The sequence below is a fragment of the Gnatocerus cornutus genome, chromosome 2 (assembly GCF_029298725.1).
Source record: "Gnatocerus cornutus isolate USDA-ARS CGAHR chromosome 2, icGnaCorn1.1, whole genome shotgun sequence".
NCBI lineage: Eukaryota > Metazoa > Arthropoda > Insecta > Coleoptera > Tenebrionidae > Gnatocerus > Gnatocerus cornutus.
The window spans coordinates 12,122,539-12,145,169 of record NC_142234.1 but is presented as its reverse complement, the minus strand read 5'-3'; the positions used below and the strand labels follow the sequence as shown (position 1 = coordinate 12,145,169).

Here is a 22,631-nt window from a genome sequence, read left to right as displayed (position 1 = left end):
AACAATTTAAGGTTTGTTGCTTTAGGTGGATATTTTCATCAGTGGTGTTTCAAGTAAGTGGTAAAATGTGTTTTTAGATTTCTTAAGACTGTCAAAGGCCGTGTTTAATTTTTGGTATTTCAGAATTTGAGAGCTTGAAAATAAGACGTTGGCAAAACTTTTAAGATTTAAAACTTACAACTCTAAAAAGTTGATAAACAATTGAGAATAAAGTCCAAGAGTTTGCCAAACTAACATACTATGTATACTAGATAAATAGATTTCTGGATCTTATGAAAATATGACTTTGAAATCAAAAATGCAAAATAGAATTCAAGCAGAATATAATTAAGGATCCTCATAATATAGCTCAAGAATTAGAATAATTATGCCAGAAAGATGTATGATGACCCTTAGAATATAGTAAAGACTATAAGAGAATTTGCCAATTGGATTTAAAAACGATTTAAAAAAAATGAATCTGCAACTAAAAAAGGTATGAACTTTAGGACACTGATTACTTCTTAAAGAACCAAAGGGCCAATAGTTTTAGGTATTCTTTACTTTATCATAATCAAGCAAAATCGCAACGTAAGCGACTTGGTCTGTAATAATTTATTTTGTATCCATTACATAGATGATATCGAATTTAAGTTACATAAATGATACGAAATTCTGATGATAAAGTAACAAAAGTAAAATAAAAACATTAATAAAAAGCACGATGAAAATTTTCATCAGTGTTCTACTCTTCAAATGTTACTACTTCCCGACGAGACCTCAGACCCACAGCTTTAATAGCGCTCTGTGCCGCTTCGGTTTCTTCTGAACTTTCAGCAACAAGAGCCTTGAATCTAGCAGCTCTACGTTCACGAGCGACTTGTTTTTCAGTTATAGCGTTCATTTCCTCTTCTAGATCAAGCAGTCTATCTCTAGATTGTCTTGCTCTAATAGCAGCAGCACTTTCTTTTTCTTCTACACGTTGCAATGGGCTCCATTTGACTAAATCGTTAGAATTAGAGTCAGTATCGTAGGTTACTTTTAGAGAACGTCGTTTTACACTGATGTCTTCGTCTAAGGCTTTACGGGAATTTTCATCAAGTCCGAAACTTCTAAGTGCTTTTTCTGATCTCTCCAAAAGACGTTGTGAGTTGATGTTGTCAACCGCAGAATCAAAATCTGTGTTATTGGCGATTGTTACTTTCTTACTGGCTCTAATCCTTTGCAAAGCTGAAGCAGTCTACAATGAAAATTAAAGTTTATTACTAACAAAAATCAAAACGTCAGGGAGTAAATTTAGAAAACGAAATTTTTATGGCACGCACGAAATAGAACTAGAAAACATTTAATCTTATATTTAGTTTAATCTAATTTTAGAATTTGACAGCATACAGAAATGTATTTAGTGTTATATTTCCAAATATTCTTAACACTAAACGAACAAAAATGTTAAAAGTGAAAACAACTTACCTACACCACCCTAAAGGTGGATACACACAGAACAACATTTATGATATGTCCTCTAATATTTTATTGAATTTGTTAAACACAGAACACAACAAGTAACATGATCAAAACCATAAGCGCACCTCTTCATTAATGTCGTTTTCGAACGCATTTAATGCACGTTGAGCAATTCGCCCGCCTCGAGAATCAAAAAGATTGCTTTCTGTAATACGCTTTTCTGCCCGCCTGCGGGATGTATTTAGATCTTCATCAGCAAAAGCATCTTCATGGCGGTTAAAAATGTCTTGGGCGATGGACGCTCTTAACGGAGATGGTGGTCTTGGGGAATATTTTCTGTCTAGTCGATCCAAAGCTGGTCGATAATAATTTTGACCAATATTGTAGTTCGCATCGTAAATACGAGTTCTGGGTCTACTGAGAAGCGTTCTTCCAGACATTTTCTGTAAGATAAAAATTAAATTGTAGATCTAGAAGTGCGAGTACGTTAAAACTGGCAAAATTGATAGTTTATAAGCCAATATTATGGTCAAGCTGCATCCAAACTAGTTGGCAAATTTCCACTAAAAAGACGAGTTATAGGAGTCGCCCACTGCATAGCTACATGAACACGAATAGAAGCTAGTCTACGTAAAATGTGAGATACTTGTAAGTAGGAAATCTCCATTTTTGGTGTTTTTTTAAAAATGGACGCAAGTGGTTAATTTTTTTATCTTAAATTTAGAAGTACTTTTTAAAATATGCACTTATATGGACAATAAAGAAATAATAAAAAATAAGTATGAATACCTTTAGAATTTCCAGTGAAGAGCATTAATATAAATATTTAGCACAAACAAGTTAATATCTGTTGAGAGTTTCGGGATCGTCATGAGAGGTCAAAATCTAAAGTTTCTCCTTTTTACGCTAAAATCTTGTAGTTTGCATTCAACTCTCATTGTTTGAGAAAAAAGTTCAAAATTTTTTGTTTGCCCTAAAATTAAAAATTTCTAACATTTTCGTTCTTATTCTAAAATATTTTAACTTGGCACAGGTAATAAGTGGGCCGAAAGTAGTACTACCGCCAAAATCATTGTTTAGACTTAAAACAACTTGAGGTCAGAGAACTTAACAGAAAATTAAAATTTTTTGGTTTGTCTAACACATTGAAAAGTTTTCTATTAACAGATAAAGAAATTAGATTATGTTCAACAGGACTAATAAACATTGGCCTTTCAAAAGTTAAAGTGCTTTCGATATTGACCCTTTGCCACAGACGTTACTATGAGAACTATACTTTTGAAAAAAAAATATGGTTTACCAATAAAAGTGTGAAAAAGAAAAATTTTAAATTGCCTCTTTTAGTACTAAACAGCTTTCATGCTCATAACAAATTTAAAATGAATAAACTGAACCACAAATTAATATTTCACCTTTACATTGAAAAGTTTAAAAACAACAACCCCTTCTTTATTTTTAAAAAAGTTTCAACTTAAAACTAGGATAATAAAATGTAGAAGACACAGGTGCTATTTATGAAAAGAAACCAGTTTACGTAACATAAAAATATTGAGTTTGTGTTTTATATTTTGAATATAAATCTCAAAATCCCCTTACGCAATTTCGTTTTTGTATAGACTGAAACTGGAGATAGAAAACTCACTTTATCCTTGTTGTTGGCATTCGAAATCTAAAATTAATTGCCCTACATCACTACGCATGCACAAAAACTTCATTCATGTACTTATTCTGAATTCGGATTTTGCGGCCATTTCAATAAACTACTATAAACATGGAAGAATTTGACTTCACGATATTTTCAGCAATAAAATTCATAAATTTGTTAAAACCGCTTATGGTGCAGTTACTTTCTACTTGTAGACGATTGATTATTTGATAAAAATTGTAAAAGTTTACATATTTCGGGTCCTTATTAAAATCGCGACAGTGTTGTGATAAAAGAATGCGACCTTCTGAATGTATTCAATAATTCACGCGGAAAATAGCATGATTTACTAATGACTTTACTGAAAACCCAAATTCTAGTTTAAAGATAGCTGAGAAGGTAGCGTTCTAATAATTATTATTAGCAGAAGAGCATGGCCTGGATTATTTGTATAGGTTACATGTTGATGCAGTTTTAAGAAAATAGAAAACCTCTGTACTGTTAATTTTTTTTCTTATTTATATACTTATGGATTTACATATATATTGTTACCATAAGCAACTCTCGAAGTTACATGTTTGTATATAAAGCAAATAAAAGCAGATTACGTATCTACCTAATTTATCGGTAAGAAGTACGAAAAGCTACATACCCTAATAGCAAGAAAAGCTTAATTGTACAGAATAACAAACATTTTCTTACCGAGTACTGAAACAACGATAGGATAAAGACCTTACGCACAACGGATGCAAAGCTCGTATTAAAATACTGTACAGAAATAATCAGGAGGATACTGAATCTCCCACCAAAATACGTTACTCCCACTCATTGACTCATTTTATATTTCGGTGAAAACTTGTTTACAGATGAATTAAATTCACCAAAGAGTCTATTTTTTATTTAAATTTATTTAGTCTTACGTGTTTTTGACTATTTTAAAATGATTAGTTATAAATGAGTCCTATTGTTCGCATACCGCAACGCTAAATTCTTGTTTATGCACCAATGATAGAATTAAAAAGGAATCCTTGGCGAGCTTTTTAGCAGCCTAGGCCGCTAAAGTCAACAGTGTCGGCCTAGGCTGCTAAAAGTGCCATTAGTTCATGGTAACTATAGTAAACAAATACAAAATATTCTCGTTACATAATATTCTATTAAACTTTACCCACTAAATTTTGTACAATAATGAACAGATTCAACAGATTAAATTGTCTTCTAATAGGTGTAAAGTTAAAAATTATAGAGCATGTCTGCATTTTTATTATTTGAATAAAAATCCATCATTTGAATCTAATTTTTAGCAGGGTGACAGATTTTGACAAAATTCATAGCTGCGGCATCCATAGTAACAGACTCTATTCCTAGCCACGTTGCCGTTCCATTTTTAAGAAAAATGACAAAAATTTAAGATTTTTTTACTCCCAAATAAAGCAGATTCTTCACAAATTTGTTTTACATCATTATTATCCACAACCATGTACACCATAAATAGCAATAAACACTGAAATTTTTAACCTGCATTTGAAGAAAATGCAGTTCAAAGAGTGCACATTCAGATCAATATATCTTTGTGGGAAAGTCCCGAATTTTTATTTTTTTTTAATTTTTGAACTACTGAAGTAATTCGTTACTACGTTCTGAACCCGGAATTCGCAAATTTTGAGACAACCTGTATTAATAAATTAACCTATTTCTGCATTCATAATGTTTTAATACAGTACGACCGACCAATGGAATAGTAGGTAATAAATTTTAACGTTTCCGTGCGTAGGAATGAAAACAGAAAAAGGTCAGCAAAAGTTGGCACTGTATGCTACAATCTAAATTTTACAGTAATTTAAACTACAACTATTATCAAAAAGGATGAATGCATTCAAGAAACCATTTAATAAATGCATTTGAAATAATACTCATTTCAATATCAAACATAAATGTGGTATAATAAGTTAATCAAAACTTTTAAAACAAATAGAATAATAAATAAAACCAAAATAAATTATGTTGTATTGTAGAAATATAAATTACCGAATCTTGATGACAACCTTTACATTGTATTATTTACTTATAAAATAGCTATCTATATATATATTTTAAAATCGTCATCCACATCCACGATTTTAAAAAATAATTGCTAAAAAACCCTATAATAACTAACTAATAAACTAATAGAATTTGTTAAGAATAGAATATCGAAAATTTATTTACTGGTACATAGAGCTTCCTCCAATTTTTATTACGTGTATCGAAGAGAAATATAGCGCATTTGTTCATGGAAAAAAACAAAAAATATAATTTTGTGGTTGAGATAAAAATTGTGGTGGTGGAGGTGAAAGTTTATTAGAAGTAATTATTTTTAAAAACTATTTCTACAATCCCGACGCGACTAAAAAAATATATGCAACATATTATACTTAGTTTCTATTTTAGAAAGCTCCAAGTTTCAAACCATAATCTATTTGAATGATCTATCAAACAATAATTTTTAAATATTTTTGTTTTGTTTATATCACAGTAATAAATAAGTAAAATGCACCATTTAGATATCATTTTTCACTGGAAGGTATGAATTAAAAATTCTTGCTGCGTATTTTTCAAAAATTGGCAATTTAAGAAATCACTTAACTCTTTTTTTGTGGGAAAATGTCCGACAGTGTTTGGTTATGAAGAACATTTTGCTGGAAATACATTTTTATATACGCTTGTCAAATGCTAAAAGATGACCTTTGGAGGGACGTTTGATGTATGGATTCTCGAGTAGGTCGACATGACCTGTGTATTACTTCAATTAGACTTTTATCGCTAGTAATCGTTCCAAGTTTAATTGTTTCTTTAATAATAAATTAATTACTTCATGATAGTATGTAGCTATATTAAATGATGTCGATTGTAAAAAGCTCTAGTGGTCGTGTTCGCGGAACTGAAGCAAAGTATTTACATATGTATACATCACATCGAATTTACAGTTTTTTTTAGGTAAAAATTTATTAGTGTGGACACACTAAGTTGCCATGATCACCATAATATAATAATGACTATAAATTGGATCAAAATAGACCAACATTAAATTATAGCAAACCAAAAAGAGACCTCATTGGAATGATGTTATTATAATGACGTCTAATGAGACCAAATTTCGACTGGAATATTGAATTGTTGTTGTCCATAATCTTAGAAGCTAGTGAGTTGACTAGTTAGACAAGTTAGTCAAATGATTTTTACTAACTCATCACAATTGTTGTTGACCAAGTTGAAATGCATCGTGTCAAACCAAATAACTGTTAAAAATATGCCTGACTTGATGGATAAAACGATTTATCACACAATTACAAAAAAAATTTCACTATCAATATTATTTTTCCTTGTCGGCATACTTTATTTGGAAGTTTTTGATTTTCTGTTTAATTATAAAAAGAGTTTCGTTAGCTACATGCCTACATTGTGTATATCACTTTATGTAAGTATTTTTTTATTAGGCACCTTTTAATAAATACTTCAATTTCAGTTGATTTTCTGTTTAATTATAAAAAGAGTTTCGTTAGCTACATGCCTACATTGTGTATATCACTTTATGTAAGTATTTTTTTATTAGGCACCTTTTAATAAATACTTCAATTTCAGAGTATTTTTTTCATGTTAGTAATTATGGTAAATGAAACCAACATCAAGCACTATGCAAACAGATTTAACATGTTACTATCAGAAAACATTACAAACTTTACATGTTTTAGAGTGTATGTGTGTCACATAGTGTTAATTGTTTTGTTGGAACTATGTGTGTGTCTTACTTTTCTTTCAAGTGACAGTTACCAAAGAAATGTTTTGTTGATTATTCCGAAATTAGAAAAATTCTTAGTTGGACGCATTTGCAAATATCTTTTGATAGCAAGCGTTCTATACGGTCGCCTCTGTTCCATACTGGGTGTCTTCTTTATGCATTTCGTTGTTGTTTCAATTAAAGTTCAATTTATTATCTTACACCAAAATATTTCTAATCTCTCAAGCGAAACTAACGAAATAATTGTAAGGAGCAATTTAGTTTGTTTTGTTAAACAGCACGCGGAATATTTAAAGTAAGTGCCTTCAAGGATATTTTATTTTCTCATGAGAGTGTTGCAGGTTTTGGAAAAACATCTTTAGTAGTTTTATGAAGTGGTCACAGCCCTACGGATTGATTTATTTTTTAAGTGACATCACTCTTGTTACCAATTGTTTACAAGTTCGATTATATTTTTATTTAGACTTTTCTAATAGACCTGTTTCAGAATGTTATATAGATAACATTTATGTGATTTTAAATGTGGTGGCAGTAGAATTTTATTTAATAGCTCTAATAATTTTATGGTCACAGGAAATCCAAGATATGGTAATTTTAATCATTTCAATTTTATGTTTAAAAGTTTTTTAGACTGGTGAAACTTTTGATACATTGGCTCAGTGTTCTTGGTACCTTTGGAACAAAGAAACTAAAAAAATGTATCTCATTTTTATGAGTAATTGTATGGAACCGTACTCTGTCAAGCTTTACGGATTCAAAGCCATTGGATTTGCTAGTTTGAGTCAAGTACAATTTTTAGTCATTATTCAAAAAATACAAATTAATTTAATATTTTATAGATTTTTAAGGTGGCCTATTCTTCTATAACGGTGTTGTATAAACTGCAGTAATTTTCACTATTAATTTTAAAAGTACCCTTGTTGCCAAGGGTTGCCTTTCCGCTTTTCCCACAATCTCAACAGCAGCAGCTTTAAAATATCGCATTTGAAGAAATTATAGAAATCCAAGAAACAAAAAAAACAATTAACGCCAACTGCTCAGAATTTGTAAATGGGCTCCATGTCGTTTTTTGAGTTTACGCCCAGAAGAAGAATGATACTAAATTGAAAAGACGAAGATCTAGACACGAATTTGACAAATTCTCACAACTCATTTTCTAGCAAATAACACAATTAGGTACATACTCGTACTTACATAACTTTAAAGAAAAATAAATATCAATAATGCTCATAAATAAATCTCTACTGTTGTCGACATTCCACCCATCCATCACCTGTTAACTTATTTGTTAGAAAGTATTAATAAATCTTCTCAAACTGCAGTATTAATAGAGTACTAAAGATGAAATTAATGGTTCCTGAGCGTATTTCTCAAAAAAATTATAACAAAACGCTAACTCCTTAAAATTCTGGATGTAATGAAATAGGGCAGATTTTTTTTAAAAACATAAAAATTAAGATAGTGATAAAAATTTTATTTAAATTAAATAATATCAGAAATGGTAAATTTTGCTTAGTGCCCACATAAAAAACATAAATAAATAGACTTCTTAATTTTTCTAACTTCATAAGTATCCGGTATACTCCTTTAAGCTTTTATAACTTAATTTATAGGGTATGGTAATTAAATTATTAATTTTGCAAAATTAAAACCACCACAACTTTTCAGTGCACCTACTTAATTATTCACAATTAATTTAGCCAGAAGATGAAACGGTTCCTGTTGAATTAATAAACATATTTATTATGCATGACGATCAAGCTTCATTATAAAGGAAACCAGAAATCCCGAGAGAAATCCCAAATAATATAACTTTCTCTAAAATAGATAGTCTCTCTATTTTCATCCATTAACATTTTGTTCATTTATACTTTATCCAGGTATTTTTTTCTGAAAATTAAAATTTCAGAAATGTTATGTTTCAGACTCAATCTAATTGAAAGTATATTTTTGTAGACAGAATTTAATTATATTTTAATCTACGTAACTATAAAAATGAGAATGTCTGATTGTGTCTTTACACTCAACGATTATTTTGGGTTAGCCCCAAACTAGCTACGAGTAAACTACTATTTTATTTTTACTCCCACAGAACAAATGCTTAGAACCCTAGACACAAAGCTCGTATATTGAATGAATCATGTTAATCTGAGCGTAGGAGTAATGTCAAGTTGCAAAATTTAATTCGTATACCTACTATACTTACTTACTTACCTATGGAAGTATATCTTGGGCGAAATCGTTAAAGAAAGTAATCAAAATACGTACCTACTAAAACTATAAATAAAACATTCAGCTTTCCATTAATAATAAGCGTTTGTCAAGAGATCAAATGATGTATCAAAGCCCTTTAAACAGTCACCCCATATTTTGGGAGAAAAAAACAAATTAAAAGTCAACTTTATTTTTTAATCGTTGCGTATAAATTAAATAATATGACGCTAAATTCACATATTTTTGAGCAGTCCTTTTTAAACTAAAATCGAAGAGTATCGCCTATTGATATAATTTTTAGAATGATGCAGTTGAAAAGCTCCACTAATCTTCGTTTGTGTAACAAGTTTGGTGTCGTTCACATATCTTCTAAAGCTTTCGATCTTATTCAGTTTGCTGTTGTATGTACGAAGTGTACGTTCAGCCCATGTCTGAGGATGAGGGATTTCTCGGCGTAATCCTTTGTTTCTTTTGTCAAGGTAGTCAATTACGTCGTCGTAATAGTTCTGTCGATAGTCATAGAGATATTTGTATTGTAGAAATTTGGGCCTGAAACAAAAAAGCAAATTTTAAGGTCGGCAATCATTAAATCGATGTTGACTTAAAAAATAAAATTTTTAAAAATCAATAGTAAATTGCTAATTATAGTATTTACAATATGACTGCCATATACGACGTCGGTATTTGAGAATTTACTATTTTGACCTACCGAATCTTAAAAACAGTCATGTTATGAAGAAAAGTCGATTTATCTACCTGTACGTCCTGAATTGGTTTTATGTTAATTTTTCAATTCAGGACCCTTGGGATTTAATAGAAATTCATCAATTTTAGTAGTACCCCACAGATATTATTTTATTTTTTTTTTGTAATATATTTAATTTTCGGGTTTCAATTTTAAACTCTGTGTAAAAAATTTTTCTTATTCCTCCAATATCACCGTAAACTATTTAGATAAGCATATTCGTATCGTATTTTCACGAATGGGGCAAAAAACGGATTACTTTCGGATAGGTTTTTTGCGAATCGTTGATAGAATTTACGCAAGCACATAATTGATTCTTTAGTTCATTCTCGTGTTTCGTCAGGGAATTATGGTTGCTGATATTTGTGACAATCGCGATTTTTCTGTGGCCGAAATGGTAAATGTGCAATTTATTTTTGGCGAAGAAGCGATTTTATTTGATGAATAAAGACTACAAGATGGAGATGAAGTAAGTTTGAGATGAAAAATTCGTTTGCGGCTAAACTGTAGTCATTTATATTTCCACATAATTTACGTTATGTCTAATCAGTAGATATAATGTTAAACAATTTAATTTTTCTCACAGCAGCTAGACTTTTTTAGCACCACAATAGAAATATTGTTTCCCGTTTTCTGTTTTTATTTTCTTGAAAAAGTGTCTCTTTGGATAAACTGATAAACTGGTTAAAGGAAATAGTGAAACTTCGCAAAATATTGTGCACCAAAATAGCTTGTCTTCAAATTTTGATTGTACATAAATCGAGTTATTTTTATTTAATTTTTCATTTTTATCAAGGCTAGTATTTCTGTAGAGCATTTTAAGATTTTTCGAAAAACGATAGTGGCAGATCAACTTTAATAAATCTATTGTGTCGGAAAGTCTTTTTTTGATTGTTAGAAGAATTAGTTCGATGAGCATTTGAGAAACAAAAAGAAAAAGTGAAATTGAATGTCACACCCAAATGTGTACATAATACATATGTTAATTTTTATGTTTCCTAGATTTTTGATTCTTATAAACATTTTTAAAATGAATTGCCAAGAACACTCACTTTATATATTTTCATCAAAACGAAGAAAAAAGGACACAATGTCATGCCTTGAAAAAATAAAAACGAAAGCGGAAAATTATTTTATTTAACATATAAATAAGCTTTTAACCTCCAATCTATTGTAGTTTCAACAACCTGGACCAAACAAAACTGACTATTGTTTCTCTTAAAAATAGAAAAGCTAAAAGGAAGGCAACCAAATTTAATTTTGCTCATTTTCACTGTTCATTTTAAATGACGTTAAAAATATTATTTTAAACTCGTACGCAGGTTGCGTAATTGTTACTCATTTTCTGGTCGAATTCGAAGGTTATATTATTTTTTCTCCTAATTATTTTGTTGTAGTTAGAAGATGTAACTGCCAAAAAGTTAGAGCTGCCAAACACAAAGATAAATAAGCAAGTTTAAAGCACTTTGTTTCCAATGGAGCAAATTCCTTAACATTAATCACCCAAGTAATTTTTAATTAATTTAATTTTAATTATAATGGTGCTTAAATTTGAGAGGTATCAAAACAACATTGCAAATTTGTCTAAAATTTTGGCTAGTCCGATACTATTATAAAAGATAAATTAGCAAAATTAGCTCCAATTTATCATAACTGCAAAACAGCACTCAGTTAAAATAACAAAAAAAAGTTGGAAGTTGTATAAGAGTATTATTCTAATTTCAATTTTTTTTAAAACAAACAACCCTTAACATACCTTATCCAGTGTTTGAATAACAGTAACTTGTTAGGATCGAGATATTCATCCTCGGCTTCTTCCGGCGCTTTCTCTTCTCCACCTGCAGCTGGAGCAGCTGCATCGTTGCCCTCAGGAGCAGCTCCAGCTTCGGCGGCTGGAGCACCAGCGGCTGCTACTTCTGGTTCTGCTTTTACATCGTCACCAGCGTCAGTAAACCAATCTCCTCCTTCATCATCCATAATCTACAAGTATCGATCGATAAGTCTGTCGAATGTAAGAGCACGACGTTAACCAACCACCACAATTAAGATCTAAGAGTGTAAGGAAGACTTTTCTAAAGTATAATGGTCGACACTTCGACAGTTTTAAACAGACCTGAATCCTCCCCGCCAAATGATACTTTGCCAATCGTAACGTGTATCCTTTATTTATCCCTACTAAAGCTACCTTAACCCTGGTGACCCCCGCCATTTCAATAACAACACATGACAAACGCACGGACTGCGTTAATAATGCCAGTATGTATTTATATTGCAATGCATACTTGAGTCACATCAAAAGCGCTTGCTACTATTTTAATGTTTTAGGAAAAATCTAATTAGGCGAAGCTCTTCTCCGGGGAGTAAGTATCTCTTGTATCATCTTAAACTTTCGGTTCCTTCCTTAATGTCAATAAAGCTATAAATTATTGCAGTGTTGGCAGGTCCACTATTTGTGTCGCAGTCTTCACTGTAAAAATAGAATTGAAATGACATTTTAGCAATGCCTTTGTTACGTTTACCAATAGTAAGTGGGCATATATTAAATTAGTACAGAAGTTAGCTCACATAAAAGCGACATTAACAAATTTTCATTTGCGTAATAAATTACTTTGCTAACGTAGATAAGTTACGCCCGACACGTGAATGCTGTTTGTAATTGATATTAATGTCTATGTTCAAAAATCGATGAAATCTTTATTATTAGGGTAATTTGGACAATTCCCAAAACATGTCCTTATTTTCTTTTCTCTTAAAATAATAATTAACTCGGTTGCGTTAGCAAGTTATATTTAGGACAGGCGAAATTCCAACGTTAAGTTTAACAATACGTTGGTATGTTGGTTACCTGTGGCCTTATGAGAATGCAAAAAAATTGTTTTGCGTGATAACAAGTTCAATCAATTCACATTCTCAGTTGTCACGTTTATCGATATAAATTTAAACTCATTTTTCAAATAGTCTCCACGTGGTCTTCGACGAGCCAGCAGTATAAAACAATGAACCAGGACACGTGCGGTTCAAGGGACGGTTTAATTATTTGAGTCTTTTAGCTTCTATTCCTTAATTTTCACGATATTCCGAAATTATTACCTCTTGAACAAAGTATGCAAGGACAAATAAAAATCCAAAATATTTACAAAGAACGGGGTATTTACACGATGACATTACAAAAGCAAAAATATATAAAAAAACTTAAAAATGAAATTATATCTGCGAACTATGTTGACGTGTTCGCTTTTTTGGAACTACAGATTTTTCTGATACGGTTTCTTCTGGAATTTGAGGCAAAACCTTCCGTCTCCGTCTGCCGAATTGGCTGGTATCAGATGCCACTGCAATAAAACATTAGCGTTGAATCATTGCAAATATTTATTCTTACAGGAGTCATCTGAATAATTGGACGACATAGATCTGGTCCTACTTCTGGTTGCTCTAGGTGATGGCGTAACCTCTTCTTTATGTTCGGTTTGTTCCTAAAAATTGTAAATGCAATAAGAAACTCGTTGTAATGGAAAAGTTATTACATGAACGGTCGCCTTAGAAGTATTCGGCTTGGCAACGTGGCGTTCTTTATCCGTGGATTCTTTTTTTGAAGTGGATTTCACACTTTGCACTGGTGTTTTGCTTTTAGATCTACGACGTATTTCGACTGGTTGTGAAGCTGATCTCGTTCTTCTTGCTTTGACTGGTGAAGATGATTCATTCCCATCTGATTTAGTAACCGGCATTCTATCAAGCACAACAATGGGTAACATGTGTACTGCCTTTTCCGCTTTTTCTAACAATGTGACTTGCTGCCTTGTCACACGTCTCTGTACGATGAAATCTTCAAGATTCTCAGTTTTCTTTTCTTCGGCTATTGAAGGTAAGTTTACAACGGAAGTGCTTCTTAGAGATCTAGATTTTTGAGAATTAGATACAAGTTCTTTTTCTGTAGTTTCCGAGGTATCGGATTGCACTTCATCGACACTTGCACTGCGTTTGCGAAGACTTGCAATTCGAGAGGGGGCTGCGTCCGTGGTGTTTCGTCTAGGACGAAGAATTCTTGCAGGTTTCGAGGCCGGCTCTGGATCTTTGGTAGTATTTTTTTCAGGGCTTTGTTCAGATTTGCCCGAAATTGTTCTCTTCGTGCGGCTTCTGGAGGCTTCTTTTTTTGTTTCAACTTCTTTTTTACCTTTTGTCTGTTTGGTACGTTTCGAGGAGGTTGAAGTTGATTCTGAAAAATTATATTTACAATTGAAGTAATAAAAAATTAAAGAAAATACTCGATATTTCCGCTGAATGTCCAGAATACGTTAAAAATTCCAATTCGTCCTGTTCTAATTCATCTTTCTTCACTTTAGTGGGACAAGTCAAAGTTTCTAATTCATCTTGCTCTACTTCTTCTTTGTCCATTTCGTTAGCAATTTGACTAGTTGGTTTTATTCCTTCATCCGGTAAAGACTTTAAATCTTTTGCCTGAGTTTCCAATTCATCTTGCTCTACTTCTTCTTCGTTCATTTCGTTAGCAATTTGTCCAGTTGGTTTTATTCCTTCATCCGGTACAGACTTTAAATCTTTCGCCTGAGTTTCTCCACTACTAGTAGTTTCAATGTCCTCTAAACATTCATCCTCGTTTTCTACCGGATCTTCTTTTGACGATGTAACTTCTGCACTGTTCGTGTTTTGGTTATTATCAGTATCATTCTGTGGAACTGGATTTTGTACTTGTTCTGTAATTTGCTCTTCAGCTGGATATTCTTCAACAACTTGTGTTTCAACGTGACCCTCAACACATTGTTCCATATTAGTAGAAGCTTCTACCAAGTCAGCGTGTTGTGGTTCTGTGGTATCTTCAATAATAGAATAACTTAACTCGTCCATATCTACAGAAGCTTCTGATTTATCATGCCATTCAACAATCTCTACACCACAAGATGATGCGTATTCCACTTCTTTGTCTGGTTTATTTTTGTACGGTTCTTCTTCATCTAGATCTTCATATATTTGGTCAATTTCATCCTGTGGTTCCACCGTTCTTTGGTCGACATCAGTTTTTTCAAAATCCTCTTTCTTTTGACTTGGTTCTACAGTGTTTTCATTGTCGCCTTCGAAAATTATGTTACCCTCAAACAACCCACAACCTTCTTTAGCTTCTTCAAGTTCTTCATCACTACTTTCGCTTATTTCCTTGATATCTTCATTTCTTTGGAATTTATGAGAAAAGCGGTAATTAGAGCTGAAAGAGTCAGACTCAAAGATTTTTCTTTGAGATGTGTAATCCTGATCATTGTTTTCGTAATCAGATGAGCTAGACGAAGAATCTGTATCGGAACGACTGGAGTCTTCTTCTTTGCTGTCGCTTTCTTCACTAGAACTGCCGATTTCGATGACTTCATTCTCTTCACCATTGTTCTTATCAATATCTTGGTCTTTACTTGCAACGTGGGGCTTTTTCTCATCAGATTCTTCGGACTCGTCACTGTCATCATAGACGTTTTTCTCGAGAACTAAAATTATAATTTTATAAATCATTTAAAAGAATTAGGATTTACCATTTAAAGGAGATGAAGTTGCAATGTTGTCTGCTGATTCAAAACTTTCGTTATAAACGTTTTTCTCAAGAACTGAAATCGAAATTTTATAATGATTTCCAAAAATCAAAAACTTACCATTTAGAGAAGATGGAGTTGCAATGTTGTCTTCCAAAACGTTTTCAAGTGTACTTTGTTGACCGTAACATAAATCATTTTCTTCCAAAGTGACCTCACTCTCAACTAGAATACCATCATTAAAGCGAAGATCATCGGAAATTTCAAAATTATTCATTTCTGGATCTAAAGGTCGATCACTTGCCGAACTACCAATAGAAACATCTACGTTTTCTTTTTCTTTGTTCTTTTTCTCATACACCAATTCCATTGTTGTATCACGCTTTTCAGCTTCAGTTGGGATGCTAGTGGTTAAAGTGGTGTATACTTTTTCTTCATTGATCTTTTTATCTTTTTCAACTTTAGGTTTTTCAGGTTCAACATAATCGTCAACTTCCATAACTTCATCTTCACTTTCATTGTTACGACCTTTTATGTAATCGACCATGGATTTGGACAATTTTGGCGCTGCTGAATCGTAAGAAGACAAAGAAAGGACTTCTCCAGCAGTACTGTCCAGAACGGATCTAATACTTTTATCTCGACTACTGACATCAAGTGAATCATTTGTCTCCTGCAATACGTTTGAAAGCTGGGCGGACTTGTTTGCTGTGTTTTCATTTTCTGCAGGTCTTACTATATCTTCTTTATTTGTTACTGATTCAATGTCCTCCAAAACAGTACTTTCTGCATGTTCTTCGTTTGAGCCACTTTCAGATACGTCCAAGCCCTTTTTAGAAACTTCACTGGAGCTAAATTCTTTAACAGTGGAAACACCCTTTTCTGAATTATTCAGGTATTCCCGTATAGAATCTGATAATATTGGCCCTTCAACATTTGAATATTGAATTGAACATTCTGAAAATGAAGACGAATTTAAGTCTGCTTCCACAAAACTAGCGGTAAGATTATGTTTTCTAATCAAACTTGAGTGTTGTTTTTCTTCTCCATCTTCATACTTTACTGCCGATTCTAAAACAACCTTAGTTGTTTTTTCGACGGTGGTAACACTGGATTTTGATCTTCTACTCCTTGGAGATTCTAGCGGTGAGTTTAAAGCTCTACTAATAGTATTCGTCTCCAAAACCTGTCGGCATAATGACTTTCGTGGGCGTAATTTTGACTTTGCTGGCGACCCCTTTGGAGATTCGCTGGTAGACTCAGGTTTTTCTTCCGGCAGTTTTTCAAGAGTACTGGGAACTTCTGGTTCTTCAGAAACATTTAGTGGAGATTCCAGTGACTCCTTGGTCAAATTTGAATTTCTTGACAACCTGGGACTTGATCTAACTGGCGTGACTTGTATTGTTCCTGAAAAAAAAACTGATTACTCGGAAAAAAATAAGTTCAATCTTACGTCTGTAACTTCTTCTTCCTTTTGGAGAATAGCTAGGGCTTGAAGTCGGTTTAGTTTCAGCATTCTCATTAGGATCTTGAAGGACAGATAACTTTTGACTAGTAGACGCTTCAACTTCAATTGTTTGATTTTCTCCTCTGGAAACTGCTGTTTCTTTATGTGCTTGTTCTTTTTCCAGAGACGATTCAGGAGAATAGAAAATTTCATCTTCTGTTGAGGAATTTTTCGAGGATAAATCATTAGATTTAATAGGAGACAATGATAATTTTTGTGGAGACCGCAAACTGCTGCGAGTGTCGTTCAAACTGTTCGATGAAGTATTCTTCAACCCCTCGAATCTAACAACGGGAGAAGATTTAAGCAAAGGTTTACGTGGCGAAAGACCCAACCCTGACTTCTGAAGAAAAGTGTTTAATTACGACAAAAATCAATAAAAACAATTTTAATACTAACCTTGACTTTTGTGTTTACTGGAGTATATTCCAACTTTTCAAATTCATTAAAGTTGTCTTCGAACTCTCCATCCTTTTGTGAGCGTGTATCACTTATAAAATTTTTTACCTAAAAATTATCGTTAAATAACGGGCAAGGATAAATGATTGGTGGCACCTTAAGAATGCTGTGCGGTGTCGTAATTTTACGTTCTTCATTACTGTCCCGTGCTTTAGGGGTTTTACGTTTAACAAGTGGCGTTTCTAGCTTAGATGGTATGGAAATGGAAAGTGATGTGCTTAGTCTTGGAGAAACCTTCATTCGTTTAGATGCAGGTGGAGACGAGTCAGTCATTTCGGAGTGCACGTCAAGAACTCTTGGAGTAATAAGAAGAGTTCTGGTGAAAAACAAATTGTAAATAAAAGTTTAATAAAATAGTTTAGTTAAGTACCTGTTGGACGATGCATTAGGAGTAAAAGGTGTCCTTTGCGTATCCATTTCGAACTTCTGTAGAGCTTTCCCAAAATCACTTGCAATTGCAGTCGATTTATAACGTACTTTTTCTGGAAAGCTCTGAACAACAACAGGCATTGCTGTTGGTTTCGGGACTGTAAAAAAACTGTTGTTAAAAAATTCATTTATAAGTATTAAATGAGTACCTTGCTGCCAAATACTGCGGTATTCTTTATGTGAAATATCGGAAATGCCATGGCTGAAACCAAGTAACAGTTTTTTCAAAGAAGAAACCAGCTTATCCCTAGGGATTGCATTTTCTTGTCCCAGCAGCCCTTGATTCTCTATTTGGTTGGGAACAGTTCGTTCGTGAGTTTCGAACGCTTCTATAAAATGGGACCTTAGTATATGGTAGTAGACGTGTAAATCTTCCGCAACTAGTTCATTGTTTTTGGTAAGATATTTCAGGAACGCTTTTTCGTCAGAGGAATTAAGCGAGCGGTAGATTAGAGACCTCAGTTTTTCATTTTTCTTACATTCTGTTGGAATTAAACAATAGGATAAGAAACTACAATTCAAAGCTTACCGTTAAACAAATGGAATAGTAATAGCTCTTGTTTGTGACTATTGAAGTGCTTGACAAAATAAAAAGCCTCATCTATCATGTTATTCGCAACATACAGACTTATAGCAGTAAGAACGTCACCATCTTCATTTAGAACAGGTTTACGAACCTGCATATAGTACAATGCATAATTGTGCTGTTTCTGCAGCATCAAAGCTCTTAGTACGATTGTGTGATGCCATTGCGTCAAGTCCTTTGGTGAAACAAGAGGATCTAGGAGAAGAGACATAGCAGTCTAAAACAGAAAAATTGAGCTTGTTTAAGACTCGTGATTGTTCCTTACGTTAAAATCACAATGATCCAGCTGCCAAAATCCTTGAGTAATTTTAATAACACTGGGGCTAACGTTAAAGACAGCCGGAAATTTGATTAGATGAGTTATAACAAGTTTGTATTTTTCTTGATCCAAAGTCATAGCTAGATCCAGAAAGACGTACATGATAACGGAATGCTTGTAAAATAAATTTACGTCATCTATCAAGTAAGTCCTCAAAAGAGCTTGTAAAGACGGTGGTGGGTATAAACCGTTACCACCATCACTGTGCCACTCTCTAAAAAATTTAAATTGGTAATTAAGTCAATGCTATAGAACGTCTCACTCTTGTAAGATGTTTCCGCCACATTCTCGTTCAATTAAGGCGTCAATAAAAAGTACACTTTCTGAAGAAGAAAAATTCTCTTCATTGAGAATTTTCAATAACGCCCTCCTAAAATTTTGAAAATCGAAAATCGAGAATTGAATATGAAAAACAAACCTGTGATTGTAAAATTCAGCTAATATCTCTGACGGGTAAGGGGCACTGATACGATCTACATCATCTGAACGTGGGTAAGAGGAAATAGGACATTCAGGCAACAACCCTACGTTCAATAACCATTGCAAAACCTTGAAATACACACAACCTGTTTCTAAAGACTTGAACTGTTCTTCTACTAAGGCTGAAAAAATATTTTCAACTTTGTGACAAAAAGCGCGTTAAAAATTTACCGTGATTTGATATGAAATTCCAGAACTTTTGAATTATAAAAGCGTACAAGGAGCATAGATTTGTCAGTTGTCTTCTACAATGGTTGAGTAACATGTTGGTGTTGTTGTCTAGTCTTATTCCAGAGTAGTCAAAAAGAGACGTACCTACAAGCATTAAACTTAACACAAATCAAAACAACAGAATTTAACTTACAAAAATTGTCACAGTTGCTTTTAAGCGTAACTGCTCTTTGAAAAGCCCACATAATAAGAAAATCTAGTGAACAACCGGCCGAAAGAAAGCTTCCATTCGCCCATTCGGATGCACATTTGCAAAGCCATCCAATCAAATGGTTTTCAAGAGCTGCCCCCAGAATAATCTCTCGTTGTTGATTCTAAAATTAATCAATGAAATAAACGTTGCCACTCCCGAGGATAAACTAACTGTGGTTATTGGAGCATTAATTGGTAAATCTACAAACAGCGGTACCAGTCCTAAACCAACAATTTCTTGATAAATCAATGCTGGTTCTACCAAACATAACGGACCCATTGATTCAATTTCTACAAGCAACGCCTTTTGGACGCCGTAATTCCGAAGGAAAATCGTGTCGCTCTCTCGCAAGCAAACGATACCTAGAAGTTTCGTTTATAACAGAAAATATTAATAAACAATTTATCGTACCAAAAGTAATAGAGTTGGGATAAAAGTGTTCTTCCAGCCTTTGTGCCCCTCGAAACTGTTGGATCGAGTTTTCAACGAGGTGGATATCCAATAATGGGGCAGATTTGTTAGTTGCTGAGTTAATCAGATCATTTGGGCAAAGTTGAAGCAAATACGTCGAGTAATACTCGGAATTAGGAACACCTGTAATAAAAAATAAATATACAATGCAAACATCGCGTTTACTCACTTGGCATCTGCTCTTTGTACCACTGATTCAAGTCAAAGATGGCCAAAAACGTCTCAGTTTGCTTGTTACTGAAACGAACATTCCACACAAATACACATAAAGTAAAATTATCTTCATTTGACTCATGATGAAGTCCCTCTCTGTTAGATAACCCATGATAAATAGACTTTATTTTTAAGCAATTACCCCCACGTGGTTTCGATGTACTGTGGTGTTCGAAGGGAATGCCAAGTTCCATTTGATACTGTATTGAAGCATTAATAAAATCCTGAAAACAAAAATTAAACCAAGAATGTACACATAGTAAGATGTTACTTGGTATAAGCAGCAGTAACCTTCATGGTATTCTTTGGTTTGGTAGCAAAACGCGTACATTATAGCCATCGGTAAACACGAGCGTTGTTCTTCAGTACTGTATATAGCCCAGATGTAACAGACAGCTTTAGGGTCATCAGCAGGCTCCTGAAAGTGATCTTTGTCAAATTGATACCATACGAATATAAAACAGACCTGTATGGAAAAATCTGAAATCGGAATATGTTCCTCCCATACAGGTGACGTATAAACTAATTCTAAATTCATTAAATTATACAGTTGTAAAGCTCCAAAGTTATAACCCACTAACAATGAACCAAGTTGTGGGCAGTAATAAAGAGCGCTAACTGCAACTTCATCTTTGTTGACATGAATACGATCGTCTCCTTTGGGGCCTTTCAAAGTAAAGTGTTTTGTCGACTTATCAAAAACAACTAAAACAGAATCTTTACCACTACATTTTTCATAACTATTACACAAACCATTTAAATGAATCGCTAAATGCTGACTATTTCTAACAGCAAACTCCTTGTGGTGTTCTATTCTCTCCAAATCTCTTGATGTAATGTTTAAAAGTAACGATGGATTCAGCTCGTCTCGTATATCATTCAAACCTCCTACTGTTAATGCTGTAACGACGAGAGTCAGCAAAATTCAAAGTTGAATGATAAAGTACCTTCATCACAAATCTGTCTACAGATATCTACTAAGTACACATCGCCCCCTGCTGTGCCCACTGCAATAATACCATCAAAGTTTCTTAAAGGACCAGGTAGAGTAAAAACATCATATCCCGCATCGATAACGTGTAAAGAAGTAATCTAAAATTTTACCATTAAACTTGAATTACAACTCCATACTAAACAAACCTTCGATTTTATTTGTATTGCTCGCACAACTTTAGACGTCATAAAATCAAATATGCAGATCATTCCACCGCTAAAATCACAGTCTATTGCTATGGCTAACAGTGGAAGTCCCCCGTTTGGCTTTTGAATCTCTCGGACGCATATGATTTCGGTGTTGGAGTCTTTCAAGATCCAACCGAAGGTCCAAGAACCCACTTTATTTCCGGTTTTGGTGTGAATAACTTGTAAACGCGCTCCACTGGAAATCCATGCATAATCTGCATTGGAGAGCACTTCTCCATTTGTTTGCCATTCTGAAATAAGTATGCAATGGTTCTTGATGTTATAATTTTGTACAGGTACAGATTATTGCATAGTAAGGATAAAAGTTTGGCTCCAAAGAACTAAGAGCGAGATCATAAACCTACTTAAGACAGTTTATAAATAATTTTTTATAAGCTGTTTTTTGACGCGTAATTTTTGGATAAACAATTTCAACATAACATATTTTTATAGCAAACAATTGGCGGCACAAATAACTACCTGAAGAAGTAATAAAAGAAATTATCAGCAGCGGCAACAAAACATTTCAAATTTGATGGATTTGGAGCCACCTCCTCCGAGAATTTTTTGGTGAAATGTCGTCAAATAACGCATGAAAAGACAAGTACTTACCTCGTGCAGGTTCATTATCAACAATTTCTTCTTGAACTAAAAATTTTAACGCCGCTTGTGATATATTTACATGGTTTGTAACAGAAATTGACATTTTGAAAAAAGTAAGGTTAACAACAATTTCGCTCCAAGATCACATGAATTTGCAAACACGCTGTTTATCATAAAGTCGTTTGACACATTAATTCACTTTTTTAAACACTATCACTGTATAGAACAACATTGGAGTACATCATGCGTTGTAAATCATAATAAACGCATTTAACGCGCGGCGAATTTCATCCACAGTCCAAACTGTCAAACTTTTGTCAAAGCCTTTATATCTGTCAGATAGTGTTAAATGGCGGGAGATTTGAAAAAAAAATATTTTTAGCATTCTTGTTGTCCTAATATAAAACGTGTCAAAAGCCTCGTCTATACATTTTTTTTAATTCGCAGTTCAATTGAATTACGTAATAATATGTAAATTACAAATTAAAAAAGTTTTTAAATTAATTAATTGTAACAAACGCAATCAATTAAAAAAATATTAATTATGATTTTAAGTCCCGTTTAAGATTCTGAGGATTAGAAAATTTTCTTTAGGTTGAGAAAAG

General features: G+C 33.1%; 3 protein-coding genes across 3 annotated transcripts; all 3 read right to left on the bottom strand.

Moving 5' to 3' along the window:
• Positions 1 to 579: 579 nt before the first annotated feature.
• LOC148179082 (uncharacterized) lies at positions 580 to 3,886 on the bottom strand. Its single transcript, XM_088029380.1, has 3 exons — positions 3,791 to 3,886; positions 1,569 to 1,886; positions 580 to 1,219 (listed from the first exon to the last, which is right to left on the bottom strand). Exons 2-3 carry the CDS (start codon positions 1,881 to 1,883, stop codon positions 725 to 727), a joined length of 810 nt encoding a protein of 269 aa, XP_087885506.1. The 5' UTR covers positions 1,884 to 1,886; positions 3,791 to 3,886; the 3' UTR covers positions 580 to 724.
• Positions 3,887 to 9,251: 5,365 nt separating this feature from the next.
• On the bottom strand, positions 9,252 to 11,968 carry fln (flightin). The gene is made up of 3 exons (XM_088050421.1): positions 11,857 to 11,968; positions 11,579 to 11,802; positions 9,252 to 9,626 (listed from the first exon to the last, which is right to left on the bottom strand). The coding sequence occupies exons 2-3, from the start codon at positions 11,797 to 11,799 to the stop codon at positions 9,335 to 9,337; spliced, it is 513 nt and encodes a 170-aa protein (XP_087906547.1). The 5' UTR covers positions 11,800 to 11,802; positions 11,857 to 11,968; the 3' UTR covers positions 9,252 to 9,334.
• Positions 11,969 to 12,952: 984 nt separating this feature from the next.
• Positions 12,953 to 22,350, bottom strand: LOC148179080 (uncharacterized). Its single transcript, XM_088050420.1, has 26 exons — positions 22,036 to 22,350; positions 21,382 to 21,674; positions 21,189 to 21,333; positions 20,995 to 21,141; positions 20,708 to 20,946; positions 20,513 to 20,659; positions 20,198 to 20,465; positions 19,969 to 20,151; positions 19,729 to 19,919; positions 19,498 to 19,678; positions 19,305 to 19,448; positions 19,072 to 19,255; positions 18,916 to 19,023; positions 18,600 to 18,867; positions 18,278 to 18,551; positions 17,898 to 18,230; positions 17,690 to 17,846; positions 17,416 to 17,635; positions 17,260 to 17,367; positions 16,807 to 17,203; positions 15,474 to 16,760; positions 15,357 to 15,428; positions 14,088 to 15,311; positions 13,347 to 14,038; positions 13,202 to 13,295; positions 12,953 to 13,154 (listed from the first exon to the last, which is right to left on the bottom strand). Exons 1-26 carry the CDS (start codon positions 22,127 to 22,129, stop codon positions 13,027 to 13,029), a joined length of 7,578 nt encoding a protein of 2,525 aa, XP_087906546.1. The 5' UTR covers positions 22,130 to 22,350; the 3' UTR covers positions 12,953 to 13,026.
• Between the last annotated feature and the right edge of the window lie 281 nt (positions 22,351 to 22,631).

What these genes read in the sequence shown, in the direction of transcription:
- fln (XM_088050421.1), bottom strand. Translation starts at nt 11,799, where the DNA reads ATGGATGATGAAGGAGGAGATTGGTTTACTGACGCTGGTGACGATGTA. An exon ending in TTATTCAAACACTGGATAAG is followed by an intron (nt 9,627 to 11,578) that starts GTATGTTAAGGG and finishes TTTTTGTTTCAG; the next exon opens with GCCCAAATTTCTACAATACA.
- LOC148179080 (XM_088050420.1), bottom strand. Translation starts at nt 22,129, where the DNA reads ATGTCAATTTCTGTTACAAACCATGTAAATATATCACAAGCGGCGTTA. An exon ending in CAATACAAATAAAATCGAAG is followed by an intron (nt 21,334 to 21,381) that starts GTTTGTTTAGTA and finishes GTAAAATTTTAG; the next exon opens with ATTACTTCTTTACACGTTAT. An exon ending in CCTAATGCATCGTCCAACAG is followed by an intron (nt 17,636 to 17,689) that starts GTACTTAACTAA and finishes GTTTTTCACCAG; the next exon opens with AACTCTTCTTATTACTCCAA.
- LOC148179082 (XM_088029380.1), bottom strand. Translation starts at nt 1,883, where the DNA reads ATGTCTGGAAGAACGCTTCTCAGTAGACCCAGAACTCGTATTTACGAT. An exon ending in AAAACGACATTAATGAAGAG is followed by an intron (nt 1,220 to 1,568) that starts GTGCGCTTATGG and finishes TTTTCATTGTAG; the next exon opens with ACTGCTTCAGCTTTGCAAAG.